This window comes from Solea solea, chromosome 7 (assembly GCF_958295425.1).
Source record: "Solea solea chromosome 7, fSolSol10.1, whole genome shotgun sequence".
Classification (NCBI taxonomy): domain Eukaryota; kingdom Metazoa; phylum Chordata; class Actinopteri; order Pleuronectiformes; family Soleidae; genus Solea; species Solea solea.
In genome coordinates, this window is record NC_081140.1 from 26,994,941 (window position 1) to 27,013,938 (window position 18,998).

Below are 18,998 nucleotides of genomic sequence, written 5' to 3' on the forward strand. Positions count from 1 at the left end.
AATTATTAAATTAAAATGAAACACAGAGCGACATACCTGACACAAGGCAAGTGAAAGAAAACTCCCATCAGCATGTTAAACACAGGGAAACATGCCCTCTATAAAATAAACATGTACAGCTTGTCAAATTTAGCATGATAATCTCTATAGTAGCATAATGACAATGCTAAACAATACAGAAATCACACAAGCGCACATCACGTACCTCTCCCACAACATGCAGCAGCATAAGGGGAGAGGTGAGGGCAGACACGGGCACCCCAAAAGTGAACATGGGGGACAGAAAATCATGAAGGTTCCACATGACAACTTAACCTGCCGTGTCAGGGTAAAATATAAAAATAAAAACTTAAAACCTAAATTTTGTGTAATTGTGGCGCGGGTAGGCGATAAAGTAAGAAATTATTAGAAGCTCGACAACGCCACCCCGGGAATTTCACCCAGGGAATTACTAAGTAATATTATAAAGGCACACAGTTCGGGTTACTGAGGGGGCAAGAGACGTGGTTCCAAGTTAACATATGTTTCTTTTATTAAACAATAATCCTAAAAACTTCAATAAAACTCATTCACACCAACAAAAATGGGGGGAAAAGAACCTTAACAGGGCTGAGGCCAAAGTGAGTGGACGAAGGCTAGGGCAGGGGAGGGATCCACCAAAGAAAAACACCACAATAATCACCAAGCACACGTGGCAGACACTCTCAGTGACGAAAACCCGCTCCCAGGGACACAGCAAGACAAGACGGGAGGATGCCACCACCAGACCACCAGCACCACCACCACCGGCCTACAGCAACTGAAAGAGGAGGAGGATAATAACAAATTAGTGGGGATTCATACATTCAAAACAAAAGCAAAACAGAACTAAACATGGGCAGGTCACAGGCCTAAATAAATCACATAACTTCACTACTGACAAGGAAAAAGAAAATGAAAGAAAACCAAAACAAAAACCAAATTACTTAAATTACAAAACACAATCTTGAAATTAACTAAATAAAATTACATAAACAAAATCCCATTTAACCCAGACACAATACCCAAAAACAATATTGCACACTTTCTCCCACACACACACACACACACACACACACACACTCGCTCCGTATAAGGGGGAAAATCCCCGGTAAAAACAGTCGTGCGGGGCTGCGGCCGAACGATCGCTTTGGCCCGGCGTATGCTTGGGCTGGCAGTCGGCGGTAACGTTTCCGACGGCCACCGAATGACGCCACACGAGCCCGCAACGGCCACCAACACGAACCAAAACTCAGTGGCTACAAAGCAGCAGCGGCCGTTAGGTGGTTAAGATCACCTAATCGAAAGAACATTATTAACAACCGCTACGTACGTTATGATTAAGTTGATTATATTTCACAATATACAGACGTACCTTCTTGTAGTAACAAACGCTCACTAGAGGAAAAGGAAGAGAGCTTCAGGCAGCTGCCAGCATGCACCTGCGACCACACTAGCGTTAGCCATCCACTAGCACCAACCAACGACCAGCGAGAGAGAGAGAGACACTTACCACTGCCGATCAACCCACAGCAGCGTGCCCACACAGCACGGAGCAGCACCCAACCAGTCGCCCTATAACACAATGCCAAGTTTAAGCATACTAACTAAACTAAGCGATTAGCGCAGTAAAGTGTGCGAACCTACCGATCGGAGACGTGACCTCACACTAAAAGTGACAGGCGACAATGGGAGCAGAGGAAGAGCCGGCGAGCGGACTACGTTTTTGTACCGGCTGCCTCAATGATTACCGGAAGTGTTACCATAGCAACCAATAAACGAAAATGAGCGAGGGGGAAAGTAACACAACGTTCATACTGCTACAATCTACCCCCCCTTTTTGTATCGTCGTCCCGACGAACTAAGACCATAACTAGCTCCAGGGCCTAAAAAGTGCAGTGACAGCATGTGATACAGAACCCTGAGAGTTTGCAGCCCCCGATGCCAAATCCCCCACCGGCCTTGGGATACGGTAAACATTGGAATGCTGACCAGCGGTTGATCGTGCTGATCTCCGTAATGCCATGTTGCTGATGTCAGAGGAACTCGTGGATGGAGTCACTATGGATGGGCTTGGGTGAGCGGGAGCTATGACAGTGGACATGGGAAGACCTGGCTGAGTGGTGGTTCGAGGTTCTGCTATGGCTCTGGTAGCTGGCAAGATTGAAACAGACACAGTTTCGGGAACCAGAAACAGATCACTTTCACAGGACAACTCATCATCGGAAACTAGCCTGCTCAGGGCAGGTGAATCCCGGGCAGCAGCACCACTAGGGGACTCCACTCCAATCAAAGCCTTTAACAGGGTACGATGAACGTGCTTGACTTTGGACTGATCCTCCTTTGGGGCGATGGAATACACAGCTCCCCCTTCCTTAGGTGCTTTGATGACACGGTACACTGTGGGGCCCCATAGGTCCTGCATCTTGTGTCGGCCTCTGGCACTGAAATCACGCTGTAAAACCAGCTGACCTTCCGTTAGGGGTTCCCCTCGAACATATTGATCATGGGCCTTCTTTCTACGCGCTGCAACAGTCTTCAGTCGTTCCTGTGCCCCATCGAAAGCCATCTGCAATCGGGTCTGATGCTCCTGAATCCAGTCATGAACAGCTCCACCCACAGGGTCCGGAACTCTACCCAACAGGAAATCAATGGGGAGTCTGGGCTCTTGTCCAAACATTAGAAAGAAGGGGGACTCACCGGTTGCCTGATGGGGGGTGGTATTATAGCTGTAAAGGACTTGAGGGAGGCAGGAGGTCCAGTCTCTTTTACGGGATGGAGGCAGGGTGCGCAGCAGGTTGTGGAGGGTTCGGTTAAATCGTTCACACTGGCCATTGCCGGCTGGGTGGTATGGTGTTGTACGAGACTTCTGAATGCCATAAAGGCTGCAAAGCTGCTGGATGAGGGCACTCTCGAAGTTCCGTCCCTGGTCGGAGTGTATCCTGGCTGGGACTCCAAACTTGGAAAACCATTCCACTACCAAAACCTGAGCCACGGTAGTGGCATGCTGATCACGGGTGGGGACGGCGAGTGTGTATTTGCTAAAGATGTCTGTCATCACCAAGACATTTTCCATTCCATTTCGAGCAGGATCCAACAGGGTGTAGTCAATGGCCAGAATCTCATTTGGCCTGGATGCCAACAGATGTCCCATGGGGTTCCGTACAGTGAGTTGGTTGTCTTTGGCAAACTGGCACCGCTCACACGCCTGGCACCACTGTGCCACCTCGATGGACATACCTGGCCAATAACACCTGGAGCGTAGGAGCGCAAGGGTCCGTTCCACACCCTGATGTCCATGCTCTTGGTGGACCTGGCTTAGCACCTCCCGGATTAAAGCTGCAGGTAGGAGCAGCTGGAACATTGGCTCTGCGCCGTCAGGGCGGAAAATCTGCCGATACATGATGCCGTCCCTCTCTACGAGTCGGTTCCATTGACGCAGCAGAATGAGTGCAAGTGATGAGAGTTGCTGCCGCTCTCCGTAGTTAGGACGCCGCCCCTGCTCCCAATACCTCTGGACTTCCTGGATAACAGGGTCAGCTCGTTGAAGGGCACGGACATCTGCAGGTGTTTGGTGAGGCAAAATGGTCACAGTTGCTTGCGTTACCACAGTTCTTTTCATTTTCAGGGCTTGCTGGAGAGGTTTGGGAAGCGGGGTGCCGGGGAGCATGGCTTCGAAATCTGATGGACCAGGTGAGTGCTGACGGGACAGAGCATCTGCATTTCTGTTGCTTCTGCCAGATCGATATTTTACCTCAAAATCAAACGAGGCCAGTTGGGCTGCCCAGCGCTGCTCTACAGCACCGAGCTTTGCAGAGGACAAATGACTAAGTGGGTTATTGTCCGTGTAAACGATGCAGCGATGTCCCAACAGGTACTCTCTGAATTTCTCACTCATCGCCCACTTAAGGGCCAGGAACTCCAACTTCATGGAACTATAGTTGGACATATTTCGCTCGGTGGGCCTCAGTCCTCGACTAGCATAGGCTATGGGCCTCACCTTGCCTTCTTGCTCCTGTGAGAGCACTGCTCCCAATCCACCATGGCTTGCATCAACCTCGAGGATGAATGGAAGAGAGAAGTCTGCAAAAGCGAGCACTGGGGCAGTAGTGAGCTTAGCCTTCAGCGCCTCGAAACTCCCTCGGCACTCCTCTGTCCAGTTCTCGATGGCATTCGATGTGGACCTCCGCTTGGGCCTGGTGTTTCCCAGCTCTGCTACCAATCGATGAAGGGGAGCTGCTAACTTGGCAAAGCCCTCCACGAAGCGGCGGTAATAGCTGGCAAATCCCAGGAAGGACCGAAGCTCAGAAGCTGTTTTGGGAGACGTCCATTTTGCCACCGCCTCTATCTTAGATGGATCTGTTGAGACACCATTAGCGGATATTACATGGCCTAGATAACGCACTTCTCTCTGGAAAAAGGTGCATTTGGAGAGCTTTGCCTTCAGTCCCTCCTGCTGAAGTTGACCCAGTACTGCATCAAGCCGCTGAAGATGCTGCTGTACAGTGGACGAGAACACAACAATGTCATCAAGGTAAAGAAGCAATGACTGATTCTGTTGATCACCAAAGATTCTCTGCATTAATCTCTGAAAAGTACTGGGGGCGTTACAGAGTCCAAATGGCAGACGGTTCCATTCGAAGAGACCAAAGGGAGTGCAGAATGCAGTCTTAGGCCGATCCTTTTCAGTGACTGGGACCTGGTTGTACCCACTGGTCAGGTCCATGGTGGAGAACCAGCGTGCACCTGTCAACGCATCCAATGACTCCTCGATACGTGGCAACGGAAACGCATCTTTCCTGGTCTTGCTATTAAGCTGCCGGTAGTCAACACACATACGTAGACTTCCATCCTTTTTCTTAACCAGCACAATGGGGGAGGCATAGGGGCTGCTACTTTCTCTAATCACCTGCGTAGCGAGAAGCTGATTTATGTGCTCTTTTACTGCTTCATAATCAGAAGGAGGGACACGTCTATACCGTTGTTTAACAGGGGCCTCATCAACAAGAGGAATGTCATGGGATATTAGATTGGTACAACCTAAATCACTGTCATGAGCAGAGAAAACAGATGTATATTTCCTCAGGAGGAGCCTCACCTGACCCTGGTCTTCTAAAGACAAGGAAGACAGATCCAGACCCTCAATCTGATCCTGCATTGTAGGTTGGGCCGTCTGGGATGCTACAGTGGCAACGGTGGATGGAACCTCAGTGACTCCTGCAGGTAAGCTAACGACATTCACCGGCTTTAAAGTGCCAACAACAGTGCGGGGGTATAACAATACCTCGATGGAACCAACATTAACGATAGGTATGTATGCTGTACCCCCAACCACCCTAACCAAAGATGGAGAAGCCAACAAGCCAGCAGGTAAACCAGAGTCAAGGGGTTCAAACAACACCGTAGTATCCGAACAATGCTCTGCGCAAGTAGCTGCTACCACTTTCATTACACCACCTGAAATACGGCACGCACGCTTACCTCTGACCTTTACCCTTCCTGTCAGCTCTGGAGGGAGCTGAGTGGTCACTTGGTGACACTTCTGTAATGCCTGTGTGAGGGGTTGTGAGGCTTGAGTGACAGAAGACTGCTCAAACAATGCTGAACCATGCTGCACGAAAAGTTCCTGGTAACATTTCCGAATCACATTCATTCCCATCACACCAGGGACCTGAAGGGACGCACTGCCGGGAGGGTCTTTCACTACCAAGACGCCACACTCTGAAATTAACTTACCGCACAATTCAACAGTTAACTCAAAGTAACCCAGGAAAGGAATATCCAATCCATTCGCTGCCCTAAGCTGCAACCAGTTACATGATTTAAGACGCTCTGTACCCCATGGTTCAAAATGCTGGCAGAAAAAGCTCTCTGTAATAGTGGAAACCATAGAACCAGTATCAATTAAACATGGGACCTTAACTCCACCCATGACAACCTCTAAATGGGGACAAGACGAAACCAGTTTTGATACATCCACCAATTCACCTTGCACAGCATTTGAGCCAGTAGAGGCCCCACCCAAACTGTGGCTCTGCAGTTTGGTGGGTATTAGTTTTCCGGAGCTGGAGCTGATTCTGGCTGCCTAAGTGAGGGCCGGGAAGCTTGTGAGGGAAACTGAGAGCGAGGGAGGACACGCACACTATCACATTCCCTAGCAAAATGACCAGGTCGCTGACAGCGTCTACATATTACAGGCCCACGCTGCGCTGAATGGCTGTGTGGAGGAGGACGCTGCATTAAAGCAATGGTTTGAGTTAGCTGATTAAGTTGTTCTTGCTGCTGCCTCAACATTTCCTTCAATTCACCCATCTCTGAAGACAGAGGAACACGAGCAACTGGGTGAGCACCCTGGACCCCATATTGAATGCCACTGATGGAGGGGACAGAGTTACTGCGGCCTCTAACGGCACTTGATTGACCCTCACGTTCCCACCTAATTGCCTCCCCCCTGACGTCAAGCAACGTAGCAATGGGCTGTCTACGCACAAACTGTTTAAGCTCTCGTCGTAATGTGCTATCTAGAACCTGCTCAACAAACTGATCCCGTAACAGTACCTCCGAATTATGCATGGCGATGGGTGCACGCTGCCTTACCCTTTCCATAAGGCTCATTAAGGCGAGGGAGAATTCCAGTAATGTTTCGCCCTCATGTTGCTTCCGGGAGAAGAAAGCCTCCTGTAAAGCTACATAAGACTCAGAACAGCCATAGAGTTCCTGAAGTATGGCAATTATTCTAGCTGGATCCCCACGCTCTACACTAGAACGGTACTTGATCTCTTCACGTGCTTCCCCCTCTAGATGGTCGAAGAGAAAGAACGCCTGATCAGCTAAGGACAAATGACGAGCCCTAATACACGCCTGCACTTCCTCAATCCATTCGCTCAGCACTATCCCCGATCTTCCCCTGTACATGGGGCACTTCCTGTCACGAGGCACAAACACTAACCTCTCTGCTGCAGGGACGCCGGCAGTGGCAGTAGGCACCGCTGATGATGCCGAAGGCATGGTACTAGGGACGGGTCCAACAGGGGCCTGCTCATGACGCAGCCTCTCATTGTCAGCTTTCAACTGTGCGACCAAATCTCGCAGTTCTTCCATTTCCTCCTCCATTACTGGAGATTATTATAACGAACCACTGCTGCTTTGTATCAATGCCAACAAAAAAATAATAATAATAATAATTAACCAACTAATAGAACACACGTCTCTGCCCTTCTTCTACAGTAACATCCTGCCGACAACGCCAAGTTTGTGGCGCGGGTAGGCGATAAAGTAAGAAATTATTAGAAGCTCGACAACGCCACCCCGGGAATTTCACCCAGGGAATTACTAAGTAATATTATAAAGGCACACAGTTCGGGTTACTGAGGGGGCAAGAGACGTGGTTCCAAGTTAACATATGTTTCTTTTATTAAACAATAATCCTAAAAACTTCAATAAAACTCATTCACACCAACAAAAATGGGGGGAAAAGAACCTTAACAGGGCTGAGGCCAAAGTGAGTGGACGAAGGCTAGGGCAGGGGAGGGATCCACCAAAGAAAAACACCACAATAATCACCAAGCACACGTGGCAGACACTCTCAGTGACGAAAACCCGCTCCCAGGGACACAGCAAGACAAGACGGGAGGATGCCACCACCAGACCACCAGCACCACCACCACCGGCCTACAGCAACTGAAAGAGGAGGAGGATAATAACAAATTAGTGGGGATTCATACATTCAAAACAAAAGCAAAACAGAACTAAACATGGGCAGGTCACAGGCCTAAATAAATCACATAACTTCACTACTGACAAGGAAAAAGAAAATGAAAGAAAACCAAAACAAAAACCAAATTACTTAAATTACAAAACACAATCTTGAAATTAACTAAATAAAATTACATAAACAAAATCCCATTTAACCCAGACACAATACCCAAAAACAATATTGCACACTTTCTCCCACACACACACACACACACACACACACACACTCGCTCCGTATAAGGGGGAAAATCCCCGGTAAAAACAGTCGTGCGGGGCTGCGGCCGAACGATCGCTTTGGCCCGGCGTATGCTTGGGCTGGCAGTCGGCGGTAACGTTTCCGACGGCCACCGAATGACGCCACACGAGCCCGCAACGGCCACCAACACGAACCAAAACTCAGTGGCTACAAAGCAGCAGCGGCCGTTAGGTGGTTAAGATCACCTAATCGAAAGAACATTATTAACAACCGCTACGTACGTTATGATTAAGTTGATTATATTTCACAATATACAGACGTACCTTCTTGTAGTAACAAACGCTCACTAGAGGAAAAGGAAGAGAGCTTCAGGCAGCTGCCAGCATGCACCTGCGACCACACTAGCGTTAGCCATCCACTAGCACCAACCAACGACCAGCGAGAGAGAGAGAGACACTTACCACTGCCGATCAACCCACAGCAGCGTGCCCACACAGCACGGAGCAGCACCCAACCAGTCGCCCTATAACACAATGCCAAGTTTAAGCATACTAACTAAACTAAGCGATTAGCGCAGTAAAGTGTGCGAACCTACCGATCGGAGACGTGACCTCACACTAAAAGTGACAGGCGACAATGGGAGCAGAGGAAGAGCCGGCGAGCGGACTACGTTTTTGTACCGGCTGCCTCAATGATTACCGGAAGTGTTACCATAGCAACCAATAAACGAAAATGAGCGAGGGGGAAAGTAACACAACGTTCATACTGCTACATAATTATAAAATGAAAATCAGGTATTTAATAAATTGCAGTACCTTAAAAAATGTACTGTAGTAACTGACCCTGTTACACCTCTGTAGAGCTGACTCAACTCTTGAGCAGTGTTGGGCAAGTTACTTACTGTAAATGTAATCTAGTTGCTGATTAGTCCTTGAAAACGTAGTGAAATTACAGAACTAATTATTATTATTTATTATTTTTTACAAAAGTATCAACTTTGTCAATATGTGTCTAGTAATTCTGAAATTACATACTATGTCATGTGAAAACATTGGAAAACAGATCAAGTATCTCCCTGTTTGTCTTTTACTTGATCACTTACATATCTTTTAACTAGTGCTTCCGCATATTCCATCATCATCTCAAAAATAAAGTAAGAAATTTAAGTATTATAAGGCGTTAAATTACAGCGTCACTGAAAACTAATCTCAATACAGTAATGCGTTGCTGCCCAACATTTCTACTGATATAATGCTGAGTTCCATTAACATTGGAACTTCGGAGGTCGGAAATGGCAGTGACATCATTTCAGACTATTGCAGACATCTGAAAACTAATGAATACTAAATAATAAAACATTCATAAAGCAATACAGACTATTACATTTGCATATGTATAAGCATAAACATAACGTTGTGTCAAGTTCAGCTCTGTGTTTCCATGCTACAGAACTTTGGCAACCATGTTCTGTAATGGTCTGAGTTGTGTTTGCAGTGATAGTTTTAAAAGCAAAATGCTGCTGTTGTATATACAGTATGTTCCATGAATCCCCTTTAAATGTCCTGCACAAGGAGGCCCTGAAATGTTTTGTTACCCAAACCTGACTTCTCTAACTCACAAAGACAGTAAAATTAACAAGTAGGGGAGACCGGGGATGTAACACAACCTGGGGTTAATTGTAACAGTAAGATTGAAGGACTAAAAACTGAGACTACACCACAAAATACGCATCTATATAACTTTATTGTGCATGTGCCAACACTAAAGCCTCTTCCTGTGCTTCACTAAGAACAAAAATAACTAATATTTAGCCATCATTAACACCAGTCTCATCCATATTCCATATGTCGCATCCATCAAAGCTATACCGCTCAATAACATCCCCAAGCTTCATGAAAAATGCCTCCACATTTGTACGGTTAAAGCTTGTAGCTCGGGCCAAGCTAGTTGCCTGCGCACTTCTCATGGACAAGTTATGATGCCTTTTCATAAAGCCTGAGAACCAATCAGGACCTGCCAATGCCGTTCTCATCCCATGACTGGGGGTGTTTGATGTTGTACTCTACTGCAAGTTGATATGCAAACTTCCTGACCTAAAGGAAAGTAAAACTAGTTAGTCAGTTAGTTGTACCCCATGGTACCTAAATACATACATAAAGAACTGATGCATACAGTAGTAACTAATTCCTATTTAGGGCACACTAATCTGCAAATGCTCAGTAGGCCTACCTCATGTGGATTGAGTCCATAGTACAAGTCTGCTGCCTCAATCAAGTAACCAGTCAACACTTCCTCTTGCTGTGCATCGAAGACTTTTTGACTGCTGTGATAGCAGTTTATTGCAGTATCTGCTCAGTGTCACATGGCAGATGGAGTAGTCTTTGGCAACTGACCTCACTGTTTACCCTGCCTCACTTCATCTGATGCAACTTTAAGTACATGTGCAGACACACCCTGATCCGTTTTCCTCACCCACTGTCTTGGCATACTGAAAAAAGGAGTAGAGAAAATATGTGAATTGTGATTACGGGTATGGTTGTAACATTTTCTTATATGGTGTTACAACCATCCCCACCCCTATCAGCCAATGTTTAGCTAGCTGTATCAGCATGGTCGTTTGAAATTAGCATAGATGAAATGACTCACATTTGACGTAAGAACCTACTCTCTTACCTGATACAAGTTACCTAATTCAAACATCAACAGTATCAGTACTAATCAAAATATAGACTTGGTCCAAAAAATTACTTTCTTACCTGAAAATTGATGTTTTGGCTGTAAAATCTGCACACTTCTTCTCACAGCCATGCAAATTCACATGCAAGATCAGGGAGGGAGTAGTTATACATGAAATTGATCACATGACTCTTATATTATCCCTTATTGGTGAAAGTGATGCTGTTACAACTATCCCATTGTTTCAACCATCCCCGGTCTCCCCTACCAGCCCACTATAAGCACTGAAGAACTTTTCTCTCACCCAAAAGACAGTAACTATAGTTACCATCACCTGTGAGGTTTGCCGTTGATGACAAAACTTGTGATGTATTGTAGTTCCTGTTATAAAGTCTTCACACAGTTGTTGCTCACTGTGCTGTACATAGCTCAGCAGAAAACAGTGACCGTGAACCACTTTTCAAGAACGGTTTGGTAAACTGAGTGTTGTGTCTTTGGATTTAGTGTATGTGAGACACTAAAATGATGCACATGTTTTCATCATCACTTTTAACTAGTTGATTCAAAATTACATTTATTGAGCTGTTGAATTATTCGGCATTGTTGCGTAAGCTGATGTTCAATTTCATGTGTCGTTTGGACCTATCTGATAACTGTGTTATCAAGGCCTTAACCTGCCCCATGATGGGATATCGGCTCACATCCAGGCTTCGCAAGCACTGGCACAATAATTTGCACCGTTTCTTTTAAACTAACAGTGACAAATTACTGTATTTTATATTAATTGTTTGGCTGTTTGTCTACTTGGTTTTGTCTTGTATGTTAAGTGTGTAGGTGTATGAGAGTGGACCATTTTTTCGAGTCCAAAATAAAATAAATAAAGATTATTCTAGATCTTTTGTTGGAGCTAAATGACTCATATCTGTGTATTTTTAAAAATGCACATTTGGCTTTAACTGAAAACCACAGTAAATGGCAGCCAATGACTCTTCAGTGCGTGTGATCAATGACAGGGTCATTATAGTTCAGGTTTTCATATCACTTTTCCTTTGCATCAACTTTTTGCTGATCACAGTCTTTTTCATGAAGGATTTCTTCTACACAACCATGCGCTACATCTTCTTTGCACTGACTCTCATGTCTGATTGTCTGATTTTAATCCTGAGTGACTTTCTGCTCATTTTAGCTTACTTTCACTTCACTATACATGTGTCATTGTGCCTTATTGTGTATGTGGCTTTGTCTTTATACGCTTTTGTCACTCCTCTGACTCTGACAGTGATGGCGCTGGAGCGCTTCGTTGCCATTTGCATGCCACTGCGACATGGAGAGCTGTGCTCCACACGCAGGACTCTGCACTGCATCCTCATCATTCACGGCATCAGTGCTCTGCCCTGTGTGGTTTTCCTCTCCAACTTCTTTGCTTTTGCGAGCCACAGCTACTACACCCAGAGCGGTGAGTGCGCCGCACAGAAGTTTATCCTTTACACCTGGCAGGGTCATCTTAGGTCTGCAATAAGTCAGTTTTACTTCCTGATCATGTGTATCGTTATCATGTTCTCATACTTTAAAATAATGAAGGTGGCCAGAGCTGCATCAGGAAAGAACAGGAAGTCGACATGGAAAGGCCTCAGAACTGTGGTTCTTCATGGCTTTCAGCTGTTCCTCTGTCTTTTACAGCTGTGGTGTCCTTTCATTGAAGCTGCTGTGCTTCAGATTAGCCTGATGCTCTATATTAACGTCAGGTACTTTAACTACATCATGTTCATTCTTTCTCCGAGGTGTTTGAGTCCTCTCATTTATGGGCTCAGGGATGAAAAGTTCTCTGCTGCACTGAGAAGCTTTGTTCTTTGTGGTTTGTATAAGAAACACTATTCAAATTAATTTTGACTGACAAGTGATAGCAGCAAAATATAACATGTCTGCCTCCCGTGATCATTTTTTATTCATCACTGTTACAAAAATCTTGTGATTGTGTCAACATTAAGACCCATTTCCTATCCATATTCATAAAAGTAAATGCCTGTTTTGATAATAAATGTTGTTATAAGCCAGATTTTGGATGTACGTGTGTTATTCAATATAATGACTCCATTACAAGTTTACTACAATAAGCACTTTAACTCCAGTCACTTGAACATTTTGATCCTTTAATTATCTTGAAACAAACTCCTGGTTTGTCATGTTCATATATTTTTCTTGTTCTTTTCTCTGAGTTCTTTTCGCTTGTCTTATTTTGTCATGTCTATGTCATGCAGCATATTTAAAGCACACATTAGTGTTCATTACTGTGGTCTGGTCAGAGCAGTATCACTTTATGACGTGACCATTTAATTGTTAAAACAACATACGCTTCACGTTCTAACAATAAACTTATCACATTACAACGTGAAAAGTTTATCGTGAGAACAATGTACGTATAGGTGTATTGTAACATGCATGCGACATGCAGTTTTCTTAAGAAAACAAACATGCATGATTTTTGGTTCAATGCCAGCAGAATGTTTCAAAGTCACACAATCACGCACATGTACAAGTTTGTCATTTGGAAATTTAAAAAGTAATTTGAAAAACACACAGTGGTGACAGTTAGTTCAGTAGACAGCAGCATAAACATCTCTGTGTGTCTCTCCTTCTCTCTTTGTTATGCACACACGTGGAAAAACCAGGAACAAGTAGGCTGATGGACATTTTGATTTATTTACAGATTCAAACCAGAAGTGTGATTTCTGAGCTAACCATCAATGTCTAACACATAGAAATCTGAAAATATTTGAATAAGATGTGGCCATTTGAATGTAGGCACTCCTGAAACTGCTTTAAGGAGAATTGTTGCCTTTGTTAGCCCACAGGACAGAAACTATTGTAGTTATTGGAACAATGGTTCAACCTACAACTGCGGACACCAAGGGTTCTATGAAGAGGTCCCAAAAAAAATGAAATAGGAATATACATTTCATAAAAATCAAAAATTTAAGAGTTAGAAGGGTCAAAGATAGATATACATTTCGAATATCAAATAAAATAAAATACATTTAAGTGGCTCCGTGGTATAGTGTGGATGGATCAGTCTGTTGCTGAATAAGCTCAATGAGCTCCTGGCTGATGCTCCGCATCACAGTAAATACTTCATACACAAAGCTGTGTCATTCACACGTTATTCAAGCACATCAGGTTGGTTTGTTATTCATATTAATAACAGATGCTCACATGCTCCCGTTACAGCTTATAATACGATCATCTGATCGAACATTAGTTTAGATGTGCGTATCATTTGCATTTTAAAATGACAATACTGAGCTATAGCTAATAACAATGTAGCCACATAACGTTCTGAAACGCACAGTGGATTATTAAAAGACATCGTCCAAACATTTTATAATCCCTTTATGTGACTTCAAATGAACAGTAACGTAACGTAGATTAATGAAAAGGACGTTAATGAAAACCCACCCCGTGAGAAGGTAGAAGGTTAATTTAAAGTTCAGGGTGCTTTTTTTTCATCGCTGGCGTCATGTTGTCATCTCAGAAGTAAATGGTGTACGTCTGTTCACCTCAAGGTGTCCACTTATTCTCATGTCCTGTCACTTTCCTTCGGGCCCCTAAATAATCCATCCATTTGTTGTGTATAAACCATGTATAAGCTCTGGAGAAAGTTTGTTAAGTTGAAGTCCGCTAGCTTAAATGCTAGCACGTTAGCGATAAAGTCCGCTCGCTTAAATGGTAATGTTTTAGCGATACAGTCGCCAGCATAGCGGAAGTGAGATTGGCGTCAGCATACCAGAAGCCTCTGTCTTCGTTAAGAAGTTGTCAAGACTGGCTCAGATGACTTGACAAAAACAACAGGTACAAGAGAGATGCAGGCAATTTAACATTTATTCATAACCAAAGTAATAATCTAAACCAAATATAACCTATATCTGTAATTAGGTGAATCAGTTGTAAATGCAGGTGCATGGATGTGTGTGAGTGTTGGATGTGAAACTAAGAACAAAACATTGTGAGCTGCAGGACGCCAGGCCGGAAATGGTGAGAGAGAGCGAGAGCACGGCTGGACTGTTGGGCTTTAAAGGCACAGCCCCGCCTCCTTGGTAACTGCACACACCTGAGATGCATAGGCTTGATTGCCTGCCTGTGTAAAACGGAAAGAAAGGGAGAGAGGCACACCTATACAACCCCGCCCACTCGGGGTCGTCACAAAGTACAGCCAAATATTTGCGCTGTAACAGCCACGATTTAGTTCTTCTTTCCTTGTCCATCTTTATTCAACAGTGAAAACACATGCAGCTTCTCGAAGCAGCAGTAACAGTGCAAGCCACCAGCAGCAGCTGCATATTAAGTAGCCAGCACAGCTGATTGGCTGAAAAGACAACAAAAGCACTGGAATGTGGTATCCCAAGCATGTTCATCGCCAGGGTGAACAACGTTGTTGATATGGTGCAACCAGTGATGATGCCTTTTTTTAGGCGATGCCACACAGATGTAGTTGTACCAGATGTGAATCTCAGATTAAAATTGGTGGTATAGAGCCATATGCATTGGCAAGGTCTAGCCAAATGACTGACAGGTCTCCTCGGTTTTCCCTTGCCTCACGGATCAGCTGGGTGACCACTCCTGTGCGCTCAAGACAGCCTGGCGTGCCTGGAACTCCTTCCTTCTGCACTGCGGTGTCAATGTGGGAGTTCCTCCGGATATAGACAGCCAGTTTGCAAGAACCTTAAAAAAGATTTTGCTTTCCACACTGAGCAGAGAGATGGTACGGAATTGTGTGATATCACTCGCATTCTCCTCCTTTGGTATCCAGACACATTCTGCATGACGCCACTGCTTGGCCATCTTCTTCCTCAGCCATACGACCCTGACAAGCCTCTATAGCCTCTTTAGGAGTCTCGGGCAATGTTTGTAGACTTTGTATGGCACTCCACTCGGCCCTGTGGCTGCACTGGTCCGTGCTGCTTTGACCATTTCCCTGACTTCTGCTAGGGTTGGCTCTTTGGTTTTAAACTGAGTGGAGGGTGTAGGTGGTGTAATGAGCTCTATGCAGGGGGCAAGATCTTCATCCCTTCTGCTGTCGCTGTAAGTGTCACTGAGGTGTTGGTTTATTTCCTCTACAGGGCATACCAGGGACCCACTACGCTTCTGCCCTAGCAGTTGTTTGGTAAATCCAAATGGATATGCTTTGAAGGCAGCGTGCTTACGAGCCCTCTCTCTGCCTCTTCTTCTGTGCCACTCAGAACGCCAGGCACGGCAGGAGATGAGGTTCTTCCTAATGATGTCCTGCAGCTCTGTAAGGGCTGGTCTCTCCTCCTCTGCCACCTTCCTGTACTACAGTTTCTGAGATTTCACTTCTTTCCTGAGCTGGGTGATCTTAATCCTGCACTGGCTTGGCCTAGCAATGTTCTAGACCTTCGACTGTTTGATGCCGAATCTCTCTGCACCAATGCTAAAAATTAGGGTGCACATTGACTGAAGTCACTGCTCCACTGCCCCCTGTGATGTAGCTTCAAGGGCAGCGTCCACGTCCATGTCCTCGTCAAACTGCCGCCCCTTGTGTGCGGCAGGCCACAAGACCCGTCGTTGGTCTGATGGTTTGCTAGGTGCAGCATGTGGAGCTTGGAGGTTCTGGATGCTGTGGATTGACTCCAAGTCCTGCTCCTCCTCCGTCTCACCAGAGACAGCACTGGGCACTGCCTCTATGCGTTGCTCGACTTGCTGACCTCAGACCTCTCAGATTCTTGCAGGTCTTGCCACAAAAACAGATTGCTCTCGTTATCAGTAGTCCATTGCTTGTGTCGTTTGCAGTGGCGAATTTGGCCTGGTAATTCTGGTGGGGCCATGCAGGAAAATCTTATAATGCAATCCAGAAATACCACATATTACCCTCATACCCTCACAACAAAAACACAGTAGCAAGTGAGAGAGGGGACCACAGCACCCTTGACACAAAATTGCAGCTGAATAATGCCATCACACAAACAATGCCAATCTGATGACATATATTATCATATCAATAGCATCACCAAATGGCAGTGTTCAAAATCTCACAATATCAACTACAACAAGATCGAAACAACAATGCATGACTCATGGCATGAACGGAGCACACCTGCTATATAAAGCCACCACACACACCCACATACGTATCGCCAATTACGCATTACAAAAATTCCACTAGAATTCAGACAATATGTAAACTACATTATTAATTCCAAGTTAGAATAAAAATAAATTAGACTGACCGCTCACTTCTTGAAGAGGAATGACGCTCAGCGGCCCTTCATGTGCACAAATCAGTGCCGCCCTTGTTTCAAATCAACCAATGAGAAGCGCTCTGGGTCCCTGAACTTCAGGCCCCACTGCCGAAACTGAAGCATGCACTGTCCACGCACATGCATGCGCAGCAGTTTAGCAATACACAACACTGCAGACGCAGGGAGGATATCTCGGCCGGGCCCCACCAACTGGAAACAGAGGACGCGCCCCACCGGCCCCTAATGCAAAGACGACACTGGTCGTTTGCCAGGAAGTCTGTCCATCTGGAGTGCTCATCCTCCCCCCCCCTCTCGGGCACCCCTGGGGGTATCTTTCCTTGGGGCTTTCTGTAGCTTAGTTTGGGTGTTCCCTCACGTGAGCTGCAGCTTGGGGTGCTGGCCCTCACTGCCCCGGTTGCCGTCTCTCTGTGCTATCCTCTGTCTCTCCAGTTGTCAGCACCCTGTTCGTGGTCACCATCCAGCCTTTCCTGGAAGTCAATGGCCAGGCCTGTCTGTAATTAGTTCATGGAAGATGGAGCTTGGACACATCATCAGTGATGAACCCAGGGTCACGGGTGTTTTGGGTCTCAGATCATCGCACACATCATCAGGATTACTGATACAAATTGTTTGAAGAAGCCTCGATTGAAATATGACTTTCTTCTATAGAAACAGCCAACATCTGGAACGCACCGTGATTATAAATATAACATAACAGTTGGTATAACTCCAGCTCTATGTTTCTGTGTTACAGAACTTTGGCAACCATGTTTTATAATGGTCTGAATTGTGTTTGCAGTAACAGTTTTAAACACAAAAGGCTGCTGTTGTATATATTTTACATACAGTATATCGCCTTAAATGCCTTGTATGTTTCATAATCCAAACCTGATGTAAACGGTGCAATGTGTGGGGAAATTTGATTCCCTCTAACTCACAAAGACAGTAACTATAGTTACCATCACCTGTGAGGTTTGTCGTTGACAACAACACTGGTGAGTAAACTTGTGATGTGTTGTAGTTACTGTTATAAAGTCTTCACACACAGTTGTTGCTCACGCATTATTCCAGATCCTTTTTTTGGAGCTAGAAGACTTTCTGTGTATCTTTAATAATTTTTATATATATATATATATATATATATTTTTTTTAAATGCATAGTTGGCTTTAACTGAAAACCACAGTAAATGGCAGCCAATGACTCTTCAGTGCACGTGATCAATGACAGGATCATTATAGTTCAGGTTCTCATATCACTTTTCCTTTGCATCAACTTTTTGCTGATCACAGTCTTTTTCATGAAGGATTTCTTCTACACAACCATGCGCTACATCTTCTTTGCACTGACTCTCATGTCTGATTGTGTGAGTTTAATCCTGAGTGACTTTCTGCTCATTTTAGCTTACTTTCATTTAAGCATACATATGTCATTGTGCCTTATTGTGTATGCAGCTGTGTCTTTGTGCAATTTAATCACTCCGGTGACTCTGACAGTGATGGCGCTGGAGCGATTCGTGGCCATTTGCATGCCACTGCGACACAGAGAGCTGTGCTCCACACGCAGCGCTCTGCACTGCATCCTCATCATTCATGGCATCAGTGCTCTGCCTGACATGGTTTTCCTCTCCATCTTCTTTGTTTCTGCAAGCCACAGCTACTACACCCAGAGCAGTGAGTGCTCTGTGGAGAAGTTCATCCTCCACACCTGGCAGGGTCATCTTAGGTCTGCAATAAGTCAGTTTTACTTCCTGATCATGTGTATTGTTATCATGTTCTCATACTTTAAAATAATGAAGGTGGCCAGAGCTGCATCAGGACAGAACAGGAAGTTGACATGGAAAGGCCTCAGAACTGTGGTTCTTCATGGCTTTCAGCTGCTCCTCTGTCTTTTCCTGCTGTGGTGTCCTTTAATTGAAGCTGCTATGCTTCAGATTAACCTGATGCTCTACATTAACGTCAGGTACTTTAACTACGTCATGTTCATTCTTTCTCCGAGGTGTTTGAGTCCTCTCATTTATGGGCTCAGGGATGAAAAGTTCTCTGCTGCCCTGAGAAGCTTTGTTCTCTGTGGTTTGTATAAGAAACAATCATCAAAGCTTTGA

The 18,998-nt window shown here is 45.1% G+C and overlaps 2 protein-coding genes and 2 long non-coding RNA genes across 6 annotated transcripts; 2 read left to right on the plus strand and 2 right to left on the minus strand.

Moving 5' to 3' along the window:
- Positions 1-507: 507 nt before the first annotated feature.
- On the minus strand, positions 508-1,559 carry LOC131462238 (uncharacterized). 2 transcript variants are annotated; one of them, XR_009240861.1, is made up of 2 exons: positions 1,532-1,559; positions 508-799 (listed from the first exon to the last, which is right to left on the minus strand). It is a non-coding gene; the product is annotated as an uncharacterized LOC131462238 (long non-coding RNA). The 2 variants fall into 2 exon arrangements; XR_009240862.1 differs by lacking the exon at positions 1,532-1,559 and adding an exon at positions 1,394-1,416.
- A 5,847-nt stretch (positions 1,560-7,406) lies between these two features.
- On the minus strand, positions 7,407-8,458 carry LOC131462237 (uncharacterized). Of its 2 annotated transcripts, none has more exons than XR_009240860.1 (2): positions 8,431-8,458; positions 7,407-7,698 (listed from the first exon to the last, which is right to left on the minus strand). It is a non-coding gene; the product is annotated as an uncharacterized LOC131462237 (long non-coding RNA). The 2 variants fall into 2 exon arrangements; XR_009240859.1 differs by lacking the exon at positions 8,431-8,458 and adding an exon at positions 8,293-8,376.
- A 3,159-nt stretch (positions 8,459-11,617) lies between these two features.
- On the plus strand, positions 11,618-12,529 carry LOC131462287 (odorant receptor 131-2-like). Its single transcript, XM_058633345.1, has one exon. The coding sequence runs from the start codon at positions 11,618-11,620 to the stop codon at positions 12,527-12,529; it is 912 nt and encodes a 303-aa protein (XP_058489328.1).
- Positions 12,530-17,038: 4,509 nt separating this feature from the next.
- On the plus strand, positions 17,039-18,998 carry LOC131462288 (odorant receptor 131-2-like). The gene is made up of 2 exons (XM_058633346.1): positions 17,039-17,083; positions 18,099-18,998. The coding sequence occupies exons 1-2, from the start codon at positions 17,039-17,041 to the stop codon at positions 18,996-18,998; spliced, it is 945 nt and encodes a 314-aa protein (XP_058489329.1).